At 40.1% G+C, this 25,722-nt stretch overlaps 1 protein-coding gene across 10 annotated transcripts; it reads left to right on the top strand.

Annotated features, from left to right (window-relative positions):
• The first annotated feature begins 42 nt into the window (after positions 1–42).
• LOC123712051 (probable phospholipid-transporting ATPase IA) lies at positions 43–25,722 on the top strand. Of its 10 annotated transcripts, XM_045664985.1 has the most exons (28): positions 43–172; positions 562–660; positions 12,866–12,992; positions 14,000–14,183; positions 14,402–14,494; positions 14,566–14,633; positions 15,913–16,110; positions 16,186–16,310; positions 16,839–16,991; positions 17,085–17,194; positions 17,273–17,446; positions 17,526–17,703; positions 17,786–17,959; positions 18,043–18,218; positions 18,289–18,420; positions 18,496–18,654; positions 18,757–18,954; positions 19,026–19,184; positions 19,260–19,396; positions 19,476–19,596; positions 19,681–19,872; positions 19,942–20,060; positions 20,145–20,279; positions 20,563–20,661; positions 21,955–22,017; positions 23,084–23,124; positions 23,379–23,470; positions 23,774–23,789. In XM_045664985.1, exons 1-27 carry the CDS (start codon positions 103–105, stop codon positions 23,381–23,383), a joined length of 3,489 nt encoding a protein of 1,162 aa, XP_045520941.1. In that variant the 5' UTR covers positions 43–102; the 3' UTR covers positions 23,384–23,470; positions 23,774–23,789. The 10 variants fall into 10 exon arrangements, with proteins under 10 accessions (XP_045520941.1, XP_045520933.1, XP_045520939.1 ...); XM_045664977.1 differs by lacking the exon at positions 23,084–23,124 and having other exon boundaries at positions 23,774–25,722; XM_045664983.1 differs by having other exon boundaries at positions 23,084–23,470; positions 23,774–23,827.

Below are 25,722 nucleotides of genomic sequence, written 5' to 3'. Positions count from 1 at the left end.
ACGGTCTCTTATCGAGCAATTAGTTTACGCCAGTGACCGCTGCGCGTCGCGACCGTCGACACGTCGCACAGCCATGCCTCGTTTACTAAACTGCACCGATCTATGTGTGCCGAAGTTATGATTCCCCTCAGGACTATGGAACGACAGGGCTATGAAGACCTTGACGATGGAGGTTAGTCGTTTTATGATAACCTTCAAATAAATATACATTCTTAACGACTCGTATTGGATATTACTCATTTCGTAAGAATGTTTTTGTTATATTAGAAATGGTGTGTAACGGAAGATTCGGCGACACGGTTAAGTGAACGCAGTTAAATCGAACAGTTTTATTAAAATAATAGACGTCATCTACATAACCCTTAAATTACACAAAAAACATCATTCTTAAACCAGGGTGAGCTGTTAAATAAATATACCAATAACTTATTTGTTTAGATGGTTCAGTGACGATTGAAGTATATAATATAAATAAAATCTTAAAATTTGGTTACATGAAAAGGAAATAATTTTACATTTATGTTTATAAAGACACTGCCGTTGACCCTTGCCAATTTTCAGCCGAGGAAGGCAAAGGACGTGTGATCTCATATTTGACATCGGCTTCGCGACGTCTTCTCCACCGGATTGAGAGTAATTGGCGATCCTGGAGACGAATCGGTACGTTTTTCATAGTGTTAGGCGAACAGGATTTTGATTAGTGAAATTGCCGGAAGGCTAGCAGCGCGGCTGACCTTTCAGGAATTCCTACCTACTGTTTTATATATATTTATTCTCTTAATAGGCAAACGATGAGCAAAGCGTCGTTCGACTTAAGATCGCTGCTAACCCTAAGACCCTGATTAAGTGGATAACACAGCAATAAAGCGAACTGTTTTACTTTTTAACAAGTCGCAGTAATTAAGTAAGAAATTCTAGACGAATTCTATTCTAGAGACGTAGCCTGATTGGATAAAGCTATTCAAATCTATCTAGTTACAGTCTAGTCTAGACATTAGTATTCACGCAATATCTGGGCGTTGACTTTTAGTTGCGTCGTCTTTAATTGTTTTATGCTAACTCGCTAATGTATGTCATTATTAAAACTATTTACGAGTTATCTAGTAAGGATAAAAAATGGCATTCAAGTTGTTGTCAAAGCGAGACAATATCTCATAGCAGTGCATCGTCAAATGCCAAGGTTCCGGTCGGAGCCTTGATGTTCCTGACATTCAAGGCTTCATTAAGAGTATTATTTTTTGTAATGAAGGTACAATAATGTCATTATAAACAGCGTTGGAGTTTGTGGGTGCAGTTGTCAATAAATTGCAATACATTATCACCAGTTAAAGTAATAGCATAATCGCATATTCCTTTAAGAGACAAGATGTCAGCCATGCTATCTATACAATATTGCTGATAAGTTTTTAATTAATTACTAACGTTGATTAATCGTATAGATTAAATCAAGTAACTAACTAGTCTGGCCATAAAACCTTTTCCTCATCTTTTTAATTATTTTGAATTTGGAACACGTATATTATTTTAAAAACTTTCGATTTTGCGCCATTTCACATATTTTTCGTGTTAATTATCAAATAACATTATGGAATAGGGGTTTATACAATAGGTTTGCAGTGATCGCACAAAGCCGTGTGGAGCCGGCGGTCATATTCCAGATACTTCAAAAGTATTTTGATAAACTTGATATCAGCCGTATGTTCGCACTATCAACAGATACAACAACACTGTTAAAACTACAAAGGCTGTTGATATAGTTAAAGCTAGAATTCGTCAAAACCCCGTTAGGAATTAAAAAATCTTATCCCGAGAAATTAACATTCCCGCTAAGACTCTGTCGCATATTATAGGTAAAACAAGACCTGAACCTCTGTGCTTATCGTCGATATATTTATTTAGGACATGCCCTAAATCAATCTTTACAATTAAAGAGGGTAGATCGATCGAAACGCCTTATGTAGCGAAACGCTGATGAAAAGCTCAGGAATATCCTCTTTACCGATGAAAAAATTTTCAAAATTGTAGAATAATGTAAATGTGCTGCTCAAGTAGTGTGGTCGGAAAGGTATGTGTCTTATGAAGAAGTCACAAAACTACATTTTTGTGAAAAAGGAGGAAAACTTCAGCTAAATATACCGTGGACTTGCCAGCAGGAATTTGCGCCTGGTCACAAGGCACGAACTACCCAGGTCTGGCTTGAAACCAACGTTCCAGACTTTATAATAGTTGAAGTGGCGAGATTTCCCCTTAAAAACAGTGTGTAAATCCATAGATTCGTGGCCAAACTGATAAAAGCCAAAGGTGGCCATTTCGAATAAAATATTTATTTTTATTTTTTGCTGAGAGTTTCATAAATATGTAGGTATAAATTTTAATAATATCACACTACTTCGTTAAAAAATACATTTCCAATTGTAACAGAACTTATGGCTGGACTAGGTACGCTGAGTATAAGATGATGATGATAAGTATGATATCTATCGTGAATTAACTATTATATTGTAAAAGCAGGACGGTTCAGCTATGCCGCAGTGGTTTGTAGAAAGAATTAGCGTCAAATCTGACCGGAAATGGGTAGCGACGGCCACTTCCGCCCCAACCCTACTGTTCTGTCATAATTTGCAAACGGTACCGAGCTTGCGGCGGCGACAGGGCTGGCTCTTACATGTAGCAGTAGTATTCTGTTTTAATGAATGGCTTAATAACAAAGGATCAATCGAAAAATATGTTGCTAAGGTTAAAACTCGAAAACAAATGATTTTTTTATTTATTCCTTGAACTCTTGAGGAAGGTTTTTGTGGGGAGTAGCATTGCAAAATGTTTCATATATTGGTATGTACCTTGTAAAAAGGTAGGCTAAGTACTTAAGTCGAAACGAAGTTCGCAGGGACAGCTAATGAAAATTGTTGTGATCTAAGCAGATAAAGCATTTTTGTGGTGTTTTGTTGGTGACCCTGTTGTCGAACTACGCATCTATTAGTCTTACTATTAACTCTGCCATTATATATATCAAAAGGGAGCGGACTATTTTTATGTTGACGTTGTATTTCCGTCTTTTTCCTTCAACTTTGTGGAAAAAAGGTCGCAATGTTACAAGCAATACATGTTTTTGTACCAAACTATTTATATTTTTATTACTACTGAAAATATATAAGAAAATTGTAATTACTGTATATTGGTTATCATTACTAATAAATATAATATAATATAATCTGAACTAGTTAACATATTCAAAGGGAAATCGCTACTGATATGAATAGTTATTTCGCCTTTTAATTTTATAGGAGCAAACTTGAAGAATTTCAATTGTGCTAGTTGAATTCTATCAGCCTAGTTTATCCTGACGCGAATTAGTAACAATAACTACAAGGAAATTGAGTATTTTATTTACGCATCGTATCAACACACGCACGTGTATCCATTACACAATATAATCTAAAAAACTTTACATATTAATACATGTGACCTTTAAACAAAAGGCTGTATTTTTGTCGATATCCTACTCGGTGTGAATCGGTATTGTATATTTAATCCTTGTGTATTTAGACAGTTTAGGTCCCTTCAAGCAACACGATGGCCGTGAACATGTCAGGGAGACACATTAATACAATATCGGTTATTTATAAAGCAAGAAGAAACACACAAACATGTTTAGAACGTTTCTTTTATATTCCTAATTAATTAAGAAATTCATAAATAAAATGGCTCGTAATGTTTAAGAATAAAACTAAACTAACTGAAAGTAATAAAGTGATAAAATAAGCTGTATGTCTCGCTTAAACGGATTTCGTCTGCTCTTACTTAGATGAAATAAAATATATTTTCTATTGAAGAAAGAAACTTGCTCCTTGAAAGTCGTGTCGCTATAATGTCAGAGATTCACTTACATTTGCCTGGAAGTCATATCGAAAGTTATGCTCCTATAGGTACTAATAAGATTTACGGGATTATGTCAAGGTATTTAAAACGTAGTACTATATTTTTACTACATTTACTAATGAACATAGGGTATAGAATATGTTCAAAACAGTTTTAAAAACTTCGATAATATAACCCAACCTGTAAAAGAAATATCAACAAAAATCCATACATCAGCGAACGATGCGGCAACTATTGACAATAGATATCAATATACATACACACACCTAAAGTCCGCGATGCCATATGTCTAAGTATTACATATTTAATAAAATAAATACCTATTCAGCCGCGCGATACCTGGACTGGTCGTGATCCAACACTTCAACGACCGTTGATAACGAATAGATAATAATATATAATTTGTTAGAATTTAAGACATCATCTTCATGTCATTAATTAATCAATTTATTTTGTCAAAAGAATATAAGTTCAATTAGGAACACTAAAGTGCCTTTAAACATACATCAATACACTCAGGTACAAAACAGAAATGGATAATAAATCAAAGCGCCAATATGTAGCACTAGATACACACGAAGTGTAATTTTTGACTTTATTACGCTACAAAATTACTCTTGTTCTATAAAAGCTTAGCCGTGAGCTTTCATTTTCCCGCCCAGTACCGAGAAGCGATGCGGAGGTGTCGCACGCCGCCCGCCCGCCTAAAATACACGATAACTTTATAATTTTTTTATTAGTTATTCCATGGTTAAGTATCAATTAAAGTTTATTTATAATTTAACTGCTCTTTAATGTTAATTAGCGGCTTCATAAGAAAGCACGGCAAATCGATAGTTGAACTGTATAAATTTATAAGCCTTCTAAGTAGTAAATCTTCACTAGGAGTACAAACATTATTCACTTTAATAATCCTGGTGTAAGTGTCCGGCGGCTTATGTCACGTAAACCTCTTATCATCACTGATAAGGGAGCTGTGTACAATATTAAATGTTTTCTTTATCAATAATATAAATATGTGTGTATATATTGAAATGGAGCAGGTAACGATAATGGTTATTGATTTTAATAAATGAACAAACAAATTGCATATAAAAAGTAGAGAATTAGATAGTTGATGCATAAAACTTAAAAAGAAATATGTATTCTAGAACCTTATGGTTAATTTCCATTTAGGAACGAATGTCTGTGCTTTCTTATGTACTTAATATAATTAGAGTTTCATATAGACTTGAATCACAGTTTCGAACGTCTTGCCTCATTAAAAACTATCGCAAAGGCGTATGGCGCGATAACTGTGGCCAATTAGCCTATCAGTCTGAATGAACTGAATTTTACCTCGTCTTTATTGAAGGTGTTTTGTAGGCCATAAATTATTTAGGACGCCTTGTTTCAAGTCAAAGCCTGTCTTCGCTCTACTCCCAAAAGAACCTTTGAACCTTTATGAATAACAAATTTCATATAGGAATCGTTACCGCTTTCCAAATTGTGTTTACGACGATCTTTGTTTGTTTCGGTAATTATGTAAATATAATAATAATACCGAAGATCTGAATTAGATCAATACTTACGCGAGGGCTCGCACGTAAATTGTCCAAGTAGGTAAACATAGAATTCAATTAGTGACAAACAGTATTTGTGTTCGGTGAAAAGATAAATTGAGTGTCTTTGTGAGCGAAGAACTCGTTACCGGCAACGCGAGAAACAAAGAGCTAGCTTTAATCGTGAAAAACTTCAATCCATTACCATGAGGAGTGCCAACGACGTATCACGTTTGGGATTTCAGTACACGAAACGCTCAAAATCAAACGGCGGTTTATATATTAAATTGTAATTTTATGTAGATTCCGGTCCAAAAGTAATCACTTCTACAGCGACGTCATTTACGCAGAGACAATAGATTACCACGGCCGAAATAATTACCCCAAAAAGGCCACATATTTGCAAGTAACAGCCGTATTTTCCGTATGACCATTAATTTTAATAAATCCCTTTCGTGCCCATTTCACTTAAATCATAGGGTGTGTATGTGACGTCATACACCACACCTGCAAGCACTGTCCCATTACCTATTTCTATATACATATATCGTGGGAAACGTGCAATCTTATCTACTTCTATCAACAATGAGTAGATAGATAGAGCGGCTCAGTAGAAAGACCGTCTCGCGTGCTAAGCGAACGTTTTCGGGACTCGCTTTTTATATTTCACAAAAAAAGTAACAAATAAATTCAAGATGAATGATGGCCTAGTTTAATTGAAAAGTACTATTATTTGAGTTGATAACATTTTTGTTGCGTCTTTTCTTTGACACTTCACAAGTCACAACCGGCCCGGGACTGTATCGGAGAGGTAGAAACTGTATTAAAAGTCTCTAGAATATACATAGTACCTAAGGAAGAGTTTTCTGCCTACAGTGCGCGTAAGCCATTGTTTTCTATATCAATTTACAACGTATCGTATGTATGTTAATGTATTAGACTTCCGGTTTATTCAGTTTCTATTCGGTAAAAACGTGTCGTCAAACCTAAGTCTATTGTAGCGTGTTTAAAAAATTTCAAGTTTTCAAGGCAAAATCAATATATAATATACACTATGTAGTATTAATATCTTGTTTATATTGAGTTACAAGTCCTTCCTTCACGTTTAAATTTACATTGACTATCTTTGACAACAGTTGCATCATAATATATCGTAATTGCTAAACTCATATAAGAAATATAAATACAGTCTTTGAAACTGTAACCCCATTAAAAAGAATTCGTTAAATTTCCAATTAACGAAATGACTTCGTAGTAGTTAATATATAGTTAGTAGAATATTAACAACCTTATTTTAAATGATAACTTCAGTCATCAAGTATCAATCGTTATCGTTAGTATAAAGTTGCTCTTCTGTCGCATTTTAATCTGGTGTTAAACATTGTATTCGTACAGTCATAATAATATTATCGTTATAACAGTGGAATGTTATATTAACGCAAACATATCAAGTCAAGGTTCTTAGTAGATTTGTGTATTGTGTGATGGTGATAAGATAATGGCGTGGCCGGGAGGGTCCCCGGATACTGTAGAGCTCTCTCTGCACCAGCTCGGGAGTGAAGACACCATTGATGCGCTGACCTTGCCTAGCACGCGTGTCACGGGTCACACGAGAATCAGTGAGTATTTTATTGGCAATATCATCCTTTACAATCAATTTAAATATTGCATTCTGAAGCACCACGGTCGTTTAAGTTTCATGACGCATGTGTTTCAATTAGTGTTGTTTTATATGACTAGAGGTTATAACACTGAGAGTGTATTCGCGACACTGATATAAATGAATATAGTATAGGTAACTTTCAAATAATTTTACAATGATAAAAACTGAGGAGGTAAATACAATTTATTACTAAGACTATTAACATATTATAAAACGTGCGTCTTACCAGCCCGGTCTTTGCGCACACGATACTCGGTGATTCCCTATAAGTGACATACTTATTAATTTTGTAAGCCAACAATCGTTTGCGTAACATTTCAATGAGATCTACTCGACATTCACCTTGTGTATGGCTTCCAGTGCTGGACATTATAATATTAGGGCCCTGCAAACATTTTTATTCTCTTCCTCTGTAAAACAATGAAGGCTAACTATTGCATTAAGAAAAATTCTACGAAATTTAATTTATGTATTACATTACATACATACACAATTATTTTGTACAAAATTAAAACCAATGCTGAAACAGTTTTACCACGATCGAATAAGGCTACGAAGACTTACAAAGGCCCCGATTCTAATTCGTAATCCGTCCTCTCGGATGTCGCACGTTTGATTTCTCATGGAGCCCTCCGCAGTCACGACACCGCGGCCTGACGACCATGTTGGTACAGATTCTGATCATGATGTACATTGCCACCTGTCTACTCTTTTACGTGGCGCATGTCATCGATTTTTACTTTACCGCACTTTAACGTGATTATGGATTGATTGAGCATGGTGTGGATGCAGGCGATTTTGGAAAAGTTCAAACCACTCGGTAAGTGCTGTTTAGCATTCCCATTTATCAATAAATTATCAAGTAAAGTGATAATTCAATTCAGTGAATCTAAATATTTTCGACAGTCGTACTCATAACACTAATATTGTTTGTGTTTTTTTAAAAATGATAAAACAATTGCTAGTTTTCATTTAGCCGCTAGAGTCCAGACCATGCCTGTTAATTATTGTCCGAATGATGAACGGCTGACCTCAACGAATACTAGAAATTAATTAATTGTACTGGTCTATTTAAAGTGCGATTCACCTATCTGTAGTTTGCACGGCCTACTGATAGATATTGGGTAAATTGGTGTTTATGTTGAAATCACGAAACAAATACCTTTAAATTATTATATTTTCGTGACTAAACTAACTAGTTCATCAATATCTATACTTGATTTCTAACAGTTTCTGGCTGAAGATCAAGTAATTCCAATTTGGTTTGATTGGTTCAACAGCGTATCTAGATTCGACAATATATTATGTCCGGCAAAATCAAACGGTAGTGAGACTGTGATGCGTATAGAATTAAATAAACATACCGTTGACCAATCAAAGTCGGATCAAGATCGAAACGCAGAATCGTTTTGTTCTTTCTTCCTCTTTGCATTCTCAGGTAGGAATTTTACTTTAAATTTATAATAGGTACTAGGCATCCTCGTAGAAGAAAATATTTGTCGTACCTACCTACATTGGTATCTCTAGGGTTGGGCAGACCGGAGCGTGTGAATTTTCTTTGGTGTTTCGCCTAGAATTACGAATCTATAACCCGATTTAAGGTACCATCCGGCACACAGGGATCCCAGCACTATACGCCATGTGATACTTGTTCTCCAGTGAATCTTTGGACCACACAAAAAAATGACTGAAATTATGCCTGCAGGAATTCCGCCTGAGCAATATATGCTGCATAAGAACCAAGGATACTTTCATAAAAAGCTAGACGATTATACATTCCTGATTTAATCTAATAATGATATAAAGTCTTGGCCTTGTGCTCACCTGCGATCGACCGCTATTTTCATAAAAACAGAATGTTTGAAAAAAAACATTTAGGATTTCTTTTTGTAATATTCTTAGAAATTCTTATATCTTTGGAAATTATAATGGATGGTTTGGCTTTATAAACTTATTTATACGACAATAGATGTTATATTATGTACTATTACTGCTATAGCTAGTCTCTGGCATATAAAAATGTGTACATAATGATATTCTATAAATTATAATGAAGTTAACTCTTGTCAGGAGTCAGCAAACTTGAATTCTTATATAAGAAGGAAAAATACTCCAATGTAGAAGAAATATGAAGGAAAATAAATTATTTATTTATTTCCTTATTTTCTATTCAAATGTTATTAATATTACGAAAATTAGTAATATCACGTACTTGTACTAATATAAAAAATATTTAACCTATAATCTAAACCTTTTACAGCAAATGATAGATAATGCGATTCTTGTGAATTCAAACTGCAACATTATGGGGTGCGTAAAAAAACCTGTAAATTATGCTATACTATGTATTAATTTGTATACGCTTGCCGTACTGCTAGCAGTTCTGACCGCTTACCAGACCGAGTGTGATTTTTCGGCACTCGCAGCCTGTCTTCACATATCAAAATTATGGATAGTTAAATTAATTATCCTGCCTCTAAGGACCGACTTAATCTAAATCTTATTTCTTTCAATTGTGTTTCCCAGAGGAATGGGTAAATTCCAAATAAACTCTTACACATGTATCTAGTAAATTTATTTTGAAATCGATCCACCATTACAGTTATTCTTTTCTTGTGGGCCAAATCATGGAGTTACATTCCAAATTGACTACATTATACAATAGCCCGTATCGCTTTAAGTTTGAGAATCCTTTGGCCATATGCAAAATAAACCCTAAATTATTACCCTATAAGCTATTTTCAAGTTCTTTTATACGCTATTCCTCTTAGCATATAGTTTTCGCAACTGACAAAATTTACTCGAGTGAAGGGAGTCTAAGTTGACTCGATTTTTAATACTGACTGTTGACACTTGACGGATAACCAATGCTCTAGCCCCATTTGGCAGTTGCTGTTAATAGTTACACTGTCATTGTAAATTTTCATTTAGTGATCTTGAAAAATATTAAATAAGATTAGAGCCGAGTTTGGCGTGAGTAATCGATTTAGTGTACCTACTAAAATAAATGTCAATGGTATTCTTTACAAAATGACAACGCGAAAACCTAACAATATTTTCTGAAAATTTGCAATAACCAGCTACTCCCTTTTGCTACTCGTGTCAGTCTTCCTGCGCAGTAGAAAAACTAAGTGCTCAGACTTCTAAAATCCTGGAAAACTATATGTTAATAATGTTCAGCCAAGTCTATTTTTTCTTCGACGTATCCAACCCCCGGTGATAATGTGTGTCAAATTTTGTGTAATCTTAGTGTATATAGCATCAATGTGACCGTGAATTTGTTTATTTACGGTGGGGTCCGATTGTGGGATGGCTTTTCAAGAGTATGTAACAGGTTTCTTCGGAAACCACAACGTTATGGCGCCTTTCTCACGCTTTTACCGAGCTATGGTGCTCAAGATGAACCAACGTAAGTGATATGGTGTTTCCTCCTTAGGTTGATAAATTCTAATATACCACCTACTACTATTCCTAGCCTTCTTATTTAAACAATATACATAAATCTTTGCTACTATCTAAATATTTAAAATTGCATGATTTATTTATCAGGCTGTCTAACAGGTATGAATTTTAAACTTTTTTTAGGAATTAGGAAGATCAAATAATTGAAATCTCAAAGATTTAGTATTCTGATAAAACATAGGAAAAATATAAATAAAAGAAATTCTAATATTAAGTTGTGGTGCTTTATGTTTAATTGTATGCTTGAGCCAAGAGCCAATGATGTCATCTATAGAAATATGAGAATCTATAAATTTAATATGTAAATGTTTCTTTATTGTTTTAAAATCAATCAATTCTAATATCTTAAACAATATTATTGCTTTTAATGTTTTTGTAATGAATATTGTTTCAAACTGCGTAAAAATGAATAATACTGCTTTATTATATTAATAAAGCAGTGTGTAAAGTTATTGTATTAATAATTAATCAATTGTTAAGGACATTAAATAAGGGAGGGCATATTTACATTGGTTCGCCCATAGAGTTAAATAATTTTAATTTCTACTTCTTTATCTGTCATGATAATTTAAACATAATATATGAAGTGTAGGAATAAAAACCTAGGGTGCTATGTTGTCCTTCATATAATAACAAAAGTTAGATCAATTTTTTAGATAAATTTCATTTGAAAAATTAAATCTTAATCAAATAAAATACATAATGAAAAAACTCATTACATGCAACATAACTCACTTTTGTTTGTAAGACCTTAAAGACTAATTTAATATATTTGAAAATATACAGAATAGAACAGAGTAGTCATCATTAACTGGTGAGCGATCCAGCTAATTATTATAAAAAAATACCCTTGCTGCCAATCTGAAGTCTTCTAAAGACAAAAATCTTTTGCAACATAGTTATTAAAGTGTAAATAGGATTTAAACTGCTAAAATATGGTGAATACAGATGGTATTGAAAATCACAATTAAACACACAATTATTGCCTCTTTTGTTTTAAGTTCTTGACTCCCAACCCTAATTTTTTTAATATATACATAAGAAATTTAAATAGACTGTAAAACTACTAGACCCATAAAAAAACATTTAAAATATTTGTATCTTTAATTTGATTGATTTGAGTTTTAAAAGGCTGTAACTGCAATGTCAAGATCAATACTGTCCACATATCAAAACAATCATCTTACAAATTAACACTTAATATATTACTACCCAATGATCACATGAGCAAAATGGGTATGTGGAACTATATTAGAGCTGGACTATATATCATTGTTGCTCTACACTAAAAAAAATATTCTTTGACAAAGTTACTTTTGGCATAATCCCAACGTCTTTAAGTTTCTTTAATGTTTAGCGTTGAAGATTTTCGTCTTATTCAGCTTTTATGAACAAAGAATGTTGATATCTTCGGAATACTGGGCTTTGACATATCGAATGACGTTCAGTTTTGCGGTCATTTGGAAGGGAAGGCTAAATTAGCCTCCAAAAAGCTTGGTGTGCTCAGCAAGGCGAGACGGTATTTCACTCCGGGCCACCGCTTGCAACTCTATAAAGCGCAAATTCGGCCCCGCATGGGCAGAGCTCCCCAGTACCAGCTGCTTCCACTTGACCGTATTCAACGAAGAGCGATTCGAATCGTCGACGATCAATCACTTTCCGTGCGGCTTGATCCCTTCTCGTTGCGTAGATATGTTGGGTCTCCCTGCATCTTCTACCGCATTTACCATGGGGAGTGTACAGAAGAGTTGTTCGGTCTAATACCTGCAGCTGTGTTTCATTATCGGACGTCAAGGCAAAATACAAAATACCATCCTTATCACCTCGACGTCCGTCGTTCCACAACTGAGCGTTTTCTGAGGCAGTTTTTGTCGCGTACCACCACTATGTGGAACCAACTGCCCACTGAAGTATTTCCGAACCACTTCCACTTAGGCTTCTTCAAGAAAAGAGCGTACCACTTCTTGAAAGGCCGGCAACGCACTTGTGAGCCCTCTGGCAATGTGAGTGTCAATGGGCGGCGTTTGTCTCCTATTACTTAAAAAAAACAAAAAAATAAACTTGATTTTATGGTTCAATATGGTATAGAGATTTTTTAAAATATGACTAGCAATATGTGCTGCATACACAATAATTGTATACCATATAGGCAAGCTGCCCATAAAGTAGGACTGAAGGTTGCCGTACAGTTTAACTGTAATTACATTAGAACATCCGCGGCCATGGCCTTCATATTATCTAATGCATTCTTTACAATTTTATAAAGCAGTGGTAAAAGAAGTGAAAACTTTCCAAATAACCATGGATCTCATTTTTTTAGATGAAGATGAAGCGACAACGTCTGGTATTACGGATGGCGCGATCGACGAACAAAACCGGGTCATCTTCATCAACCAGCCGCAACCGCAGAAATTCGTTAACAATAGGATATCCACCGCCAAGTATAGGTATCTAACGTTTTCAATTTAAAACATAAGTTTGTCCTGTTAATTTTTATCCCTCTAACGTATCGCGGATCAAATAGGTTTTAAGCTATTTCAGCATTGAATCAAACCGCATTATCCTTCATGCGTTATGGCCCCGTTGTCAAAAACGAATGTAATACGCATAGTGTCCGAGCGGAGTATTGTTTACGCGAAACGCGCAGTGGACATTTGGCGCGATGCCCGCAGCCCGCCGTGTCACAACGCCTATCGCATCAGTCCCTTGGTTTGTTTATGTCCCACTTTTAATGGGTTAATGGGGACCTGAGAAATGAGGCTATGGGATCGCCACAAATATTGCAGATAGTGCAGTTCATTATATAGCCTATGCTGCTGCAGGCTAACTGTTTACAGTAGAAATGTATTATTAGGTCCCTTAACGAATACATTTGTTACGAAGCGTTAATGTTAAGCCCATATTAATTGACTTTTATACATACAATTATGAAAAAAAATATTATTAAAATTATTATTTTCAGTCGAAGCAAATATTAGTAGCCTTTACTAAAAAATAGTTTATTATAAAAAAAATGTGTAAATAGGAATAATTTTGCAAAACTTTGTTTTATCGTGGGGTTTCTTACGACGGTGTTATGTAGCTTGCTCTTGATACGTAATAACTAGCCTTGCCCTCGGTTTAATATATTTGAAGGACGCGCACTTGATTTAAATAAATCCAGCTGTATTTCATTCAATTCCCCAGATTGTAAAAGAAATGAATATTAATTGATGACTGACTGACTTTTCTTTGAACCATGAAACGCCCCGTTTAACCGAGCTACATCTCCCAATTGAAATTTTAATCTCGGTTTTTCTTTTTTATTTTTTTATACCAGATTGTGAGAAGCTGAGGAAAATGTCAATGCTTGATGTTAACTAATGTATTATATTCTCATAGACAATAGACAAGACTAACGCGAGCGTACGTACATGTGTGTGATCAAGAATTGTATATTATGTGTACTATGTAGTGTACCGTCGTTCGTGCCGCTATTCCTGTTCGAGCAGTTTCGACGCTATTCCAACTGCTTTTTTCTGCTGATCGCGCTGCTGCAGCAGATCCCTGACGTGTCTCCTACGGGGAGATGGACCACGCTGACGCCGCTCGTTCTCATCCTCACCGTAAGCGCGCTCAAAGAGATCGTGGAGGACTACGTAAGTGAATTAATTGTACCCAACACGATATATCTTTGTATATATATACTAATATGTATAATCAAAGACGAGTGATCCCGATTACCAAAAAAAAAAATTGACTGAAGCTGTTGACGAAACGTAACTTGTATGGCCATTCATACGAATTATACTATTTTGTTTGTGCAATTTGAAATAAAAATGCTAACTACTACTAACTAAGGTTGTATGATGTCCAGAAACGTCACCGCGCGGACGAAGAAACCAACCGTCGCAAAGTGGAAGTGCTAAGGGAAGGGGCGTGGCAACTGGTCCGGTGGGAAAAACTACAAGTAAACAAATACGCTCAATTTCAATAATCCATAGTGGCCACACGGAGTTCTTACTATGATCTATATAACAGGTGGGCGACGTCTGCAAGGTCTACAACAACCAGTTCTTCCCCGCTGACCTCGTGCTGCTTGCATCCAGGTTAGTTGCTACCCTCGGTATTATTAATAATCCTTTTGAGTAAATTGATTTATTTACGTGGTCTTGAATATTTCTGATTCAACTGTAAAAAAATTGTTAGTAAAACCTGTACATCACCCAGAAATGAGACGTGGTCACCCTGAGCTAGAACGTAAATGGCTCGCGCTATTTTCTGTTTAACAACCCATTAACTCTGGGCGACATAAACTTTTTTCTTACGTCAATATTTAAAGGTTCACTAAAAGTTCAGATATCGATCTTAGTTGCGTTATTTTTAACTCACGAAGGTAATTGTTTGAAATGGAGCGAACGGAATGTAAAGTGTACAATTGCGTCCGAGAGTTCTTCAACTCGGTTCGGGCACGATGCGGTCCGATCCAGGTCTCCATGAATTTTTATCAGAAATGTCAGTGAATATCAAGGCTGAGCGCTCGGCATTTCAACACAATACAGTATTGATAATTTTTTGCCGCTCTACTTCCGTGGGAACTTGGGGTGTTAAGTATTAATCATTTTGCTCGAATTACCCTTTGTTCCTTGTGTATTTTATGACATCTAACTGCTGTTTGAAAAAGCTTTTAAAAGCTTCAAAGACGTCACGCCCTATATCAAAACTTTAATTTTTATTTATTTATTTGTATTATTTGTTGCTTACGTAATAAGTAAAGTTTCAAATCTTCCGGTCATATACTATACCAGAATTATTCATCATCGTCTACCTTCGTCTTCATATGAAATTCCGTATGAAAATTCGTGAAAAGTTACTTCGAATTTTGTAATAAGCTTTTATAATCTCATTAACATGAAACGGCGACCTGAATCGTTATTATTTTAGGTTTAATTCAAGGTTTAACACGTGATAGCGTCATGCGTTATATTCATTCGTGTAGCTGATTTTACGCCTCGATTTCCAATCCAATAACATAAATTGCACTGATATTGGTCCACGGATGAGTAATGTGAATGTCGATTTTGAAAATATTTTCGTTGAGCGTGTACAGATACCAAGTAGTAGTGTAAACAACAAACAAAAATATCATGAATGAATAAAACTAGATTTATTTGGTAAGGGTCGTAATACATAGAAGTAGGTTTTACGAGCACAGATGACTTGGTCGATTCCCCGATTTATTAGTTTAGAGGTAGATTATTGACCTCTCGGTTATATTTTCGCTTTCCTCTTTTTCTTTGAGGGTATCGCTTACGTTACAGTTTTTCTATTTCTATATTATGTCACGATTACTATTCATATAATAATAAGGGCTGATAACGCTTGCAGTGAGCCACAGAGCATTGCATTTATCGAAACGTCCAACTTGGACGGAGAGACGAACCTAAAGACGCGTCAAGCTCAACCGGAGACCGCGCGGTTGCAGCACGACTCCGAACTGGCTTCCTTCCGAGCCACGCTTCAGTGTGAACCGCCCAACAGGCATCTCTACGAATTCAACGGCATGCTCAAGGAGACCAACGCCAAGTGAGTGCTTTTAGAGCAGAGCCAATTTTGAGGGAATGTTGTTTTTAAGCATACGATAATCGCAATAAATCGCAGAACCGTTCCAATGGGGCTGGAGCAGATGCTGCAAAGAGGAGCGATGCTTCGGAACACGGCGTGGGCCTTGGCGGCCGTGGTGTACACCGGGCACGAGACCAAGCTTATGAAAAACTCCACTAAAGGTGAGCTCATTAACTTGGGTAGCATCGATGAACTTACACTCGCGAGCTTTGTTGATTAATTTACGTTTATCTAGATTTTTGAATTTATTCAGTGATAATTAATTAGTTTGGAGAAAGGCACTTTTTTTTTAAATCGCTTATATTTTTTTGCTCATACAGCAAGGATTTAAGAATATATTTATCAGATAGTGTCGTAATATTGGGAATGTAAGGAATCAATAGCGATTTTTTTATTATTATTATTTTTGAATGACTGAACTGATTTTAATTATTTATATTTAAAATCAGTTCAGTCATTTGCGGAATGCAAAAAGCTTTTTTTTATAAATTCCTTTCGTTGGAAATTATGTTTGCGTGTTCCTCGATTACGTTCGTCAGTGTGCCTGTTTAAAATGAATAAATAAATAAAATAGCATTGGTTTTTGTTTGTAAATTATCAGAATTGCCTATCGAGTAAAGTGCGTGTACTTAGAAGGCGCACTGTAGCCGATTTCAGGTAAAATAACTCGGAAACTCGATCAATTGCAGCCCCATTGAAGCGTTCGTCAATAGATCGCCAAACGAACACGCACATTCTGATGCTGTTCATCATTCTGATAGTGCTGTCCCTCATCAGCGCCGCATTCAACGAGCTCTGGATTCTGCGCCGCACCAATACCGACTGGTACATCGCTTTAGAAGGTGAACTTTAGCGCGAAACTTGTATGATGAAATAAAATCAATGATAATAATAATTCTCTTTTCCGTACGGCTGAATGGTATCTTCCATTTCAGGGGCCCAGAATGCAAATTTCGGATTCAATTTTTTAACGTTTTTGATACTATACAATAACCTTATACCCATATCTCTACAAGTCACGGCGGAAATTGTGAGATTCTTTCAAGTAAGTTCGCTTCCCACGTCCCGACTCGTTCGGTCGACGCTCCGTCGACGTCCCACTCACGCCTGAACCCGTTCGCAGGCGAAGTTCATAGCCATGGACGGCGAGATGTACCACGCGGAGTCGGACACTCCGGCGATGGCCCGCACCTCCAACCTCAACGAGGAGCTGGGCATGGTGCGCTACGTCTTCAGCGACAAGACGGGCACGCTCACCTGCAACGTCATGGACTTCCACAAGTGCTCCATTGCGGAGGTATCTATCTAGCGTCTCGCCCGCCTTTGCCGGTTCCGATGGCCGACCTCGCTTTAACTCGCGCCTCTTGCGTGCCCAGATCGCGTACACCAAACCGGGCCCCGACGATCGCCCGGAAGACACGCTGCTGTACCACAATCTTCGGGAACACCCTTCGGCTCCGGACATTGCCGAATTCCTCACCATGTTGGCCGTCTGTCACACCGTTATTCCCGAGCACAAGAACGGCAAAATCAACTACCACGCCGCTTCACCCGGTCCGTAGATCTCTTTTATCGTTAAGATTACTCGGAGTCGTCGAGCTCTCCTTTAATGACGATTTCCATCCGTCGCGTCCAGACGAGCGAGCACTAGTGCTGGGGGCGGCCTCGTACGGCTGGGTGTTCGAGACGCGGACTCCGACCGCGGTCACGGTGATGGCCCGAGGCCAGAGGCTCACGTACGCCGTGCTGCACGTCATCGCCTTCACATCCACGCGGAAGCGGATGTCCGTCATCGTGCGAGCGCCGAACGGTGCGTGGACTGCGTGTCTCGCATGGCCGTGTCATCGGACCGATAGAACGTCGCCTATACGACCATCGTGTCTTCGCTTTCAGGTGACATTAAGTTGTTCTGCAAAGGCGCAGACTCGGTGATCTACCCTCGACTGGCGGGGGGGCCCGACGCGGCGCCTTACGCCGCCGTCACCCTGGAGCATCTCTCGCTCTTCGCCGCCGAGGGCCTGCGCACCCTGGTCTTCGCCGTCGCCGACATCCCGGAGCACGTTTACAAGGCAAGTGTCGCGCGTTCCGCTTCAAGCGCGTTTCTCGCTTCGAGCTGACCGCTCACGACCGGTGTTTCAGGATTGGTCGAACACGTATCACAAAGCCAGCATCGCGATACGGGACAGAGAGCAGAAGATCGAAGAGGCCGCTCTGTTGATCGAGAACGACTTGCGACTGCTGGGAGCCACCGCGATCGAGGATAAACTGCAGGTCGGTCCTTCGAGGTTCGAAGACGTCTCGGATCTCCGCGGGGCGTCCGTTAACCGGTTCTCCTTGTGGTGACAGGAAGGCGTGCCGGAGACGATAGCGTCTCTCCTCAAAGCCAACATCAACGTGTGGGTGCTGACGGGGGACAAACAGGAGACCGCCATCAACATCGCCCACTCGGCGAGGCTCATTCATCCGGCGATGCCGCTGCTGCTGCTGAACGAAGACAGCCTGGACGTACGCTTTTCCTTTTTTTTACATTTGTCCATTACGATTCCACTTGTACATATATTCGGAGACCGTGGGTCTTAAAGGTACTTAATGAGATATGATATCCAGGGCACGAGGGAGTGCCTGTCTCGTCAGTGCGCCGAGTTGGGCGACGGTCTCCGGAAGCAGAACGAGGTGGCGCTGGTCATCGACGGCAAGACCCTGAAGTACGCCATGGGCTGCGACCTCAAGAAGGACTTCATCGACCTGTGCGTGTCCTGCAAGGTGGTCGTGTGCTGCCGCGTCTCTCCCATCCAGAAGGCCGAGGTCGTCGACTGATTTCGAACTCTCGAGCGTCCGTCGCTTATCACGAAAATACAAATCGACGCTTCCGACAGGTGGTGGACATGGTGTCTCGGGCGACGGGCGCGGTGACCCTGGCCATAGGCGACGGGGCCAACGACGTGGCCATGATCCAGCGGGCGTCGGTCGGCATCGGAATTTCGGGCGTGGAAGGTCTTCAGGCGGTCTGCGCCTCGGACTACAGCATCGCCCAGGTCTCGCTCCGGGTCCATCGAGAAAGTTTTATTCTAATACGACTCACACTCACTCTTTTTACTCCACCGTTTCAGTTCCGTTTCCTGTTGCGGCTGCTGCTGGTGCACGGCGCGTGGAATTACTCCCGCATCAGCAAACTCATTCTCTATTCCTTTTACAAGAACATCTGCCTCTACGTCATCGAGCTGTGGTTCGCGATTTACTCCGCATGGTCAGTGCCGGATACGGTCTATTCCGCTCGAAAGTCTCGGACTTTAAAATGTGATGATTCTTTACCCGAACACTTCCAGGTCCGGTCAGATCCTGTTCGAGCGTTGGACGATAGGATTCTACAACGTGATCTTCACGGCCCTACCGCCCTTCGCCATCGGCCTCTTCGACAAGATCTGCTCGCCGGAGATCATGTTGCGGGTGAGCGGCTCTCTTCCTTGCGACTGATTGTAATGCTATCTGCGTGTCCGTACGTAACTGACGAACGAGGGTTGTCCGTGGCAGCATCCGGTGCTGTACGTGCCTTCCCAGCAAGGGCTGCTGTTCAACGTGCGCGTGTTTTGGGTGTGGGCGGTCAACGCGCTGCTCCACTCGGTGCTGCTGTTCTGGCTGCCGGTGCTGCTGGCGTCGCACCACGTGCTGTGGCCCAGCGGACGGGACGGAGGCTACCTGGTGCTGGGCAACCTGGTGTACACGGTGAGCTTCCGTCGTCGCCTCGAGGCTCGGCCGCGAGAGCAGACGCGTGACCGGGACGTCTCGTTTCAGTACGTGGTGGCGACGGTCTGCCTGAAGGCGGGGCTGGCGACGCACTCGTGGACGTGGGTGACGCACGTGTCCATCTGGGGCTCCCTGGCGCTCTGGTTCGTCTTCATACTGGTCTACAGGTGCGTCTTCGCCGCTTCGAGGACGATCCGTCGATCTGATTGAATCTGAAGTCTGATAATAAACAATCGCCCGATATTCCGCAGCAACCTGTACCCGGCGATCCTGATAGGCGCGGTGATGCGCGGCATGGACCGCATGGTGTTCAGCTCGCTGGTCTTCTGGTTCGCCCTGCTGCTCATCCCGGCCGCCACGCTCATCCCGGACCTGATCATCACCGTGTGAGTGTCTCTCGACTGTTTCTCGTCCTCCCCTCTCCTCTCCCCTCCTCTCCTACCCGTCTCCCCAATAATATTCCTCTGAATAGATAGAATAGCGGGCAGTTGCGGCGGAGGTCGGGTGCGATGTCGGAGGTTCGAGGCGGCGAAAGAGAAGAGGTCGAAGAGGGCGGTCGTCGCTTTCAAGCTTCGGGAGGAGACCGAAGTCTGTACTAGTGTCGGTGCCACTCTTCGCTCGGCGGAGACGGTTTATGATTGGTAACGCGGTGTCTCCTCGTGTTCGCAGCGTCCACAACTCGGCCTTCAAGACCACGACGGAGGCCGTGAGAGAGAGCGAGATAAAGAAACGTGATCCGGCCGCACTCCTCGCACACCCGCGGCACTCGTGAGTTGACGCATTTTCTGTTTATGTACACTCATCCGTAACTTTGCAATTTAAGGCCGACTCGGAATGCTGTTATTTTGATAACTAATCAGTCCTTTACAAAAATAACCTTTACGTGTTATGTGCGTAGTGTTCATCTGCTGATTTATCATTTATTTGATTCTTGTTAATATTTGTTATTTCGTTGCATCTAGTGAATTTATGCCAAGAAAAAAACTTCCGTACACCTGGCTGTCTTACGTTCTCACTCCCTCACCCCGTGGCGTCGTTTATGGGTTCATTTACGATGTGAAATGATTTTATGAAAATAAATGTTTATTTAATCGTCACGTTCTGATAAATAATATTTTTCAATATGAGTAGTTTATTTAGTTCCTGTAATCTGCTATTTCACGCTAATCGCTTGTACGAAATAATTTGGATAAGCTCGGTTTCTACGCGGGCTTAGAAGGAACTGTCCTTCTAAGGTTTGCACATTGTTATAGTCGAATGCGATACGGAACCCATAAACAATGTCAAGATGGTCTTAGTCGTATTCGCTTGGCACTGCGCCGCACCGCTTGCGGTCCGTCCTGAGATAACTCGCACGACGCATTGGGCACTGTCGGTCGACGTTAGAATCACCCGTTCGGCTTTCGGATTATCATTAGTTTTCGCGGGAAGTGTGCGCCGGCGTTATCTCAGCACGGACGCGCCCCACGCACGTCCCGTAGCGAGCACGTAGGGTAGAGTTGAACGTTAATTGTGGCGCAGTGGGTCGCCGCGGGGCCTCGTCTGGCGACGCCGCGTCGCTCCCGAAGAGTGGAAGAGTCCGCGCCGCGAGACAAGGAACGGCGTGTCCGACGGCCTACAAAATGGCGGACGCCCCTCCCCCCGCCGCCCCAGACCGCCGCGCCCACGCGTCTCGCACGTCGTATGACAGTCCACACTCGTCGGTCGAAGAGAGCGCACGCGACTCGACCGACGCTAGATTTTTTTAATTCAAAACGTGTCTCCATTCGAGGGTATCACGTGCGGCCTCCTCGACCTCATATAGGATTTCTCATCATCACTACATTAATGTATTAAAATGTCGCCAGAAACATCTAAATTGTCGTTTACAAAAGGCATTGTAAATACGCTTCAGACTGAAATCATTCCGCTATAAAGACTGTTGTTACGATTATTAGAGTATTAGAAACGTTTTAGCGAATCTCGAAAGGAGAGACAATAGCGGCAGTAGATGTATTTAGAAGCATTTATGTTAAGCGTACATTCCGTGGACTCGGTTTCACGAAATCTCAATGTTAATAGAGTGTTCACCGCGAGTTGGAAGCGCCTCGAGTACGCGGTGGCCGGCGTCTCTCTGATGAAGTGGTAAACTATCTCTTGTCGGCTGTCTTGTTCGTATGCCAGTGTAGCTCGCTACCGACCGAGAGACGATTCCATAATCACGATTAGTGCAATTGAGAAAACTAGACTGAGGGACTTTTGACCAATGAAGATATTTATTAGAATCTTAAATTATTTTGCATTTAGAAATACTTGTTACGCTAAGTGAAAAGCTTAAGTTCGAATGCGTACTTATGTAGTGCATTTAAAGTATTTTCAGTACAAAGGCAATATGTCGATACGAATTGTTGAAACGAATGTCGTATGTTGGGAGCAAAATATCTTATCTGGTGTAATAATTAACTCGCGATACATATTCGCAATCGGCCATTACCGCTCTTCCCGCTACGATGATTCTTCCATCAGGTCGTATGCAGCAATAAGATGTTCAGGAAATGTGTAAATATCACGAAAGCATACACTTGATGAGGCGCAAGTGACCTTGGCGAATGTTCCCCAACGCTTCCGTCGCTTATGTTTATCGTTTGCATCCTTAAATACCTCCCGATGGAGTCATCCTCATCTCATTTGTAAAAGTCACAAAACTTGGATTTTATTTTTGTTTCACTTACCTAAGCATCGTGTAACGGTACATATCATCCGGTAGAGAAGGCGACTGTGTCACTCATTCAGCAGTCTTCTCGATCGAGCGAGAGGAGTAGTAGCTATCGCTAAGAATTGTATGAATTTATATTTATAATAAATTATTGAATCACAAATTGTTAGTTTTTGTAGTTTAGCCAACATCGCTGTACACCGTAACTTTCTACTGCCTATTGGCTGTCTTCTTTTTATTATATTAATGTATCAATGTTATACGGTGACCCTTAGACGCTTGGATAAGATTTTAAAACGCACGCTTTGGTCCGTACGTCACGCGTACGTCGGTACGTACGTACGTACGTTTGCATAGCTGAGCAGAAAAAAAATCAGTTACGTTAATAATTTATTTTGAGCTACGAGTGACTTCGTCCGAAGCTGCGACACTTTCAGCTACAAGCGCCTAAGGGTCTTTTCAGAAGTTTTAAGGCACTAACTGGGTGTATTTTAGCCGCGCGGACGCAAGCCACGCCCTCGTCCGTCTGGCACAGTGTGAGTATCGAAACGGGGACTAAATCGCCGCACGGCTTCGCATGACGCTTCCGCCATTCACATTCGCTTCTTTGTTAGTAAAGTGTTTCACAAATCAGAGGCGACGGCACGAGGGACACGAGCAGGTGCCGCCGCAGTCGAGTGCATCGCGACTGCGGAAGTAAAACTGCATAATTATTGAAAGTAAAATAAAATGAGTCGCGATGCACTCGGTTATCGCGGAGGCGCATCTGTGACGTGAGTGACGTGTGCAGCTTGACGGAGACGGCGCGACTTCTGCAGAACGTGCGCAGCGTCTTCGGCCGCCGAGCCAACACCCGCGCACAGATGGACCTCGAGCTTTCCCGTGAGTACGCACACACACAAACACGCACGGCTCCCCAATCGCTGCACTAGTATCGTGCGACGCCTTTGTTTCGCGACCCTCCTCCGCGAGATATAGATCCCGACGAGAGACTTTGAGGGGCATATAATACTTACATTGTTTCATTCCATCACTTTTCACTGAAATTTGACTAGCTTTAGAGCGTTCATCGCACGTTCGACACCGTTCGTTGCCTCATCACCTCGTAGCCAGCCATGCATTGCCCCACGAAAGTCACGCGCTGAGCCTGGACGAGGCGTTTTAACCGAGTTTTATGTGTGACAGATGGTTTCGCATTTTCCCAAGAAGAGGGCGCGAGCGTGTCCCAGGCCGACGTCATCCGCGCCTACGACACGAGTCAGCCCAGAGAGCGTTGTTGAGCTGACGCACTCCCACACACTATATCATTTTACACTAATTTTAACCGTTGCACTCGATTGTATGGGCATATTAAATATTTTATGACAGTTTTATTCGATGTACTGTAGTTAATGGTATTTGCCGCAGTCGGCCACTTCGGCATTGTGCCGTGACGCCGATGAGGACATTTGAACAGTAGAATTTCAAATGGATCGACCAACATTTACGAGAGTTATTTTGCTAAACGCGTTTAGCGATTTTAAGTTTGGTATAGATTACTCTATCAAACAATATTGGCAATCTGGCCGAATGACTTTCTTAACTTAGTACAAAATCATAGTTTGTATCTATTTATTGCTAAATAAGTTGTCTAAATAGGAGATGAAAGCTACACGTTACACCACTTCGAAGACAGGCGCGACTTGTATGTTCGTAGTTAAGCGCAAATTAAGGGTGGCTCGAGTTGCAGAACGTTGTTGTTCTGCATTATCTTGGTCTAATATTATTGTTTAATATACTAATATTTGCAACACGTTAGTCTTTAGTCAATGTCTGCATTAGTTTTAATTAAATACTACTCGATGTCAGACTTTTCTAAATATTCCGCAAAAACACGGAAGTGGATTACATACCAGCGTTAATGTCTTGAGTATGGGGGGCCTTGTCAGAGATATCTAGTCAGTGAACGATAAATAACTAGTTGAGAGTTTGACATCGACTAGTGTAAGTATTGGCTTTAAGTACGTTTTGATGTCTTCGTATAACCAGAATTCTGTTGATATTAGATTAATCAAAAATTAAATAATGATCTTGTCATTTTATAAACTATTTTAAATGTTTATATATTTTATAAATTGTATTCTTTGAACCAAATGCATCTTCAGTGTTTTGCGCTTACGGGAAATACTTTCGTCTACCTCGTGAAAATTAAGTTTTACCTATAAAAACAAGGTTGTATATTAAATTATTTAAAAAATCAGAATTAAACAATATTCAGGGAAGCTTTTCGCTATTGACCCAAATGTATGTCACAAACTTAACGTTGAATAAGTATTTTTTTTATACAGCACTAGACGAACGTCTCTCTAAGAAATCTTAAATTAATTTAGAATTCATTTTTGTCCCCCACTTCGTTTAGAATGGCGAATATCAAGCTGTAACTCGTCCTCGTAGTCGAATCGATATTCCCTTGCTCAGTTGCTTATGAATTGCTTTACATCGACACGACCGCTACGTTTACAGGCTTTGAATGTAATGATTTAATGTAAACGCTGCCCCGACTATTCATTTAAAGCTCGACGCAAATTGTAACACTGTCGTTTCTGTGGAAAGGTAAAAGTTAAAAAATATCAATAACTGGCTTCTGCGTGATCAAAACTTAAATTATTGTGATATTTGATGTAACTTGGCTATGAAATTTCCGAGTTTTTACTGTGTCGACTGCTCGTTGGTTTTTGGACGGTGTGTTGATGTTTGTCACGTATATACCTCTAACAGTTTATTATTGTTAACTGTTACTTCGTCTAAGCGATCTGCGAAGGCCGGGACGCGGCTGGGGTGCGCGCTCGCATCTTGTGCGTGCCTGTGATACATTTATTTTAAAAAAATCTTATTGAATGACGTCATAAATAAATACCAAAAGTCCTTGTCATTGATCGGAGACCCCGCCCGGTATATGCCTACACTATTATATATATGTATTAACAATGGGATCAATATTTTAATGAATATTTGTTATGACAACGGACGAGCAAAAGCAAAACACGCTATAGCCAAATGTAGTAGCCACACGTAGCTGCGTTCCGAAGCCGATTATTTGGTAGAATAAACTAAATGTGAATTAATAGAAATATTAAATTATTTGTTCCCGTTCT

The sequence above is a fragment of the Pieris brassicae genome, chromosome 7 (genome assembly GCF_905147105.1).
Source record: "Pieris brassicae chromosome 7, ilPieBrab1.1, whole genome shotgun sequence".
In the NCBI taxonomy this organism is placed as follows: Eukaryota; Metazoa; Arthropoda; class Insecta; order Lepidoptera; family Pieridae; genus Pieris; species Pieris brassicae.
Note: the sequence above shows the minus strand (reverse complement) of the source record. Positions and strands in the feature narration are given on the sequence as shown.

Excerpts from the sequence above, each read along its gene's own strand:
- LOC123712051 (XM_045664977.1), top strand. The coding sequence starts at position 103 with ATGTGTGCCGAAGTTATGATTCCCCTCAGGACTATGGAACGACAGGGC. Across the intron at positions 12,993-13,999 it reads ATATCCACCGCCAAGTATAG|TGTACCGTCGTTCGTGCCGC; the intron begins GTATCTAACGTT and ends TGTACTATGTAG. Across the intron at positions 19,873-19,941 it reads TGGGCAACCTGGTGTACACG|TACGTGGTGGCGACGGTCTG; the intron begins GTGAGCTTCCGT and ends GTCTCGTTTCAG.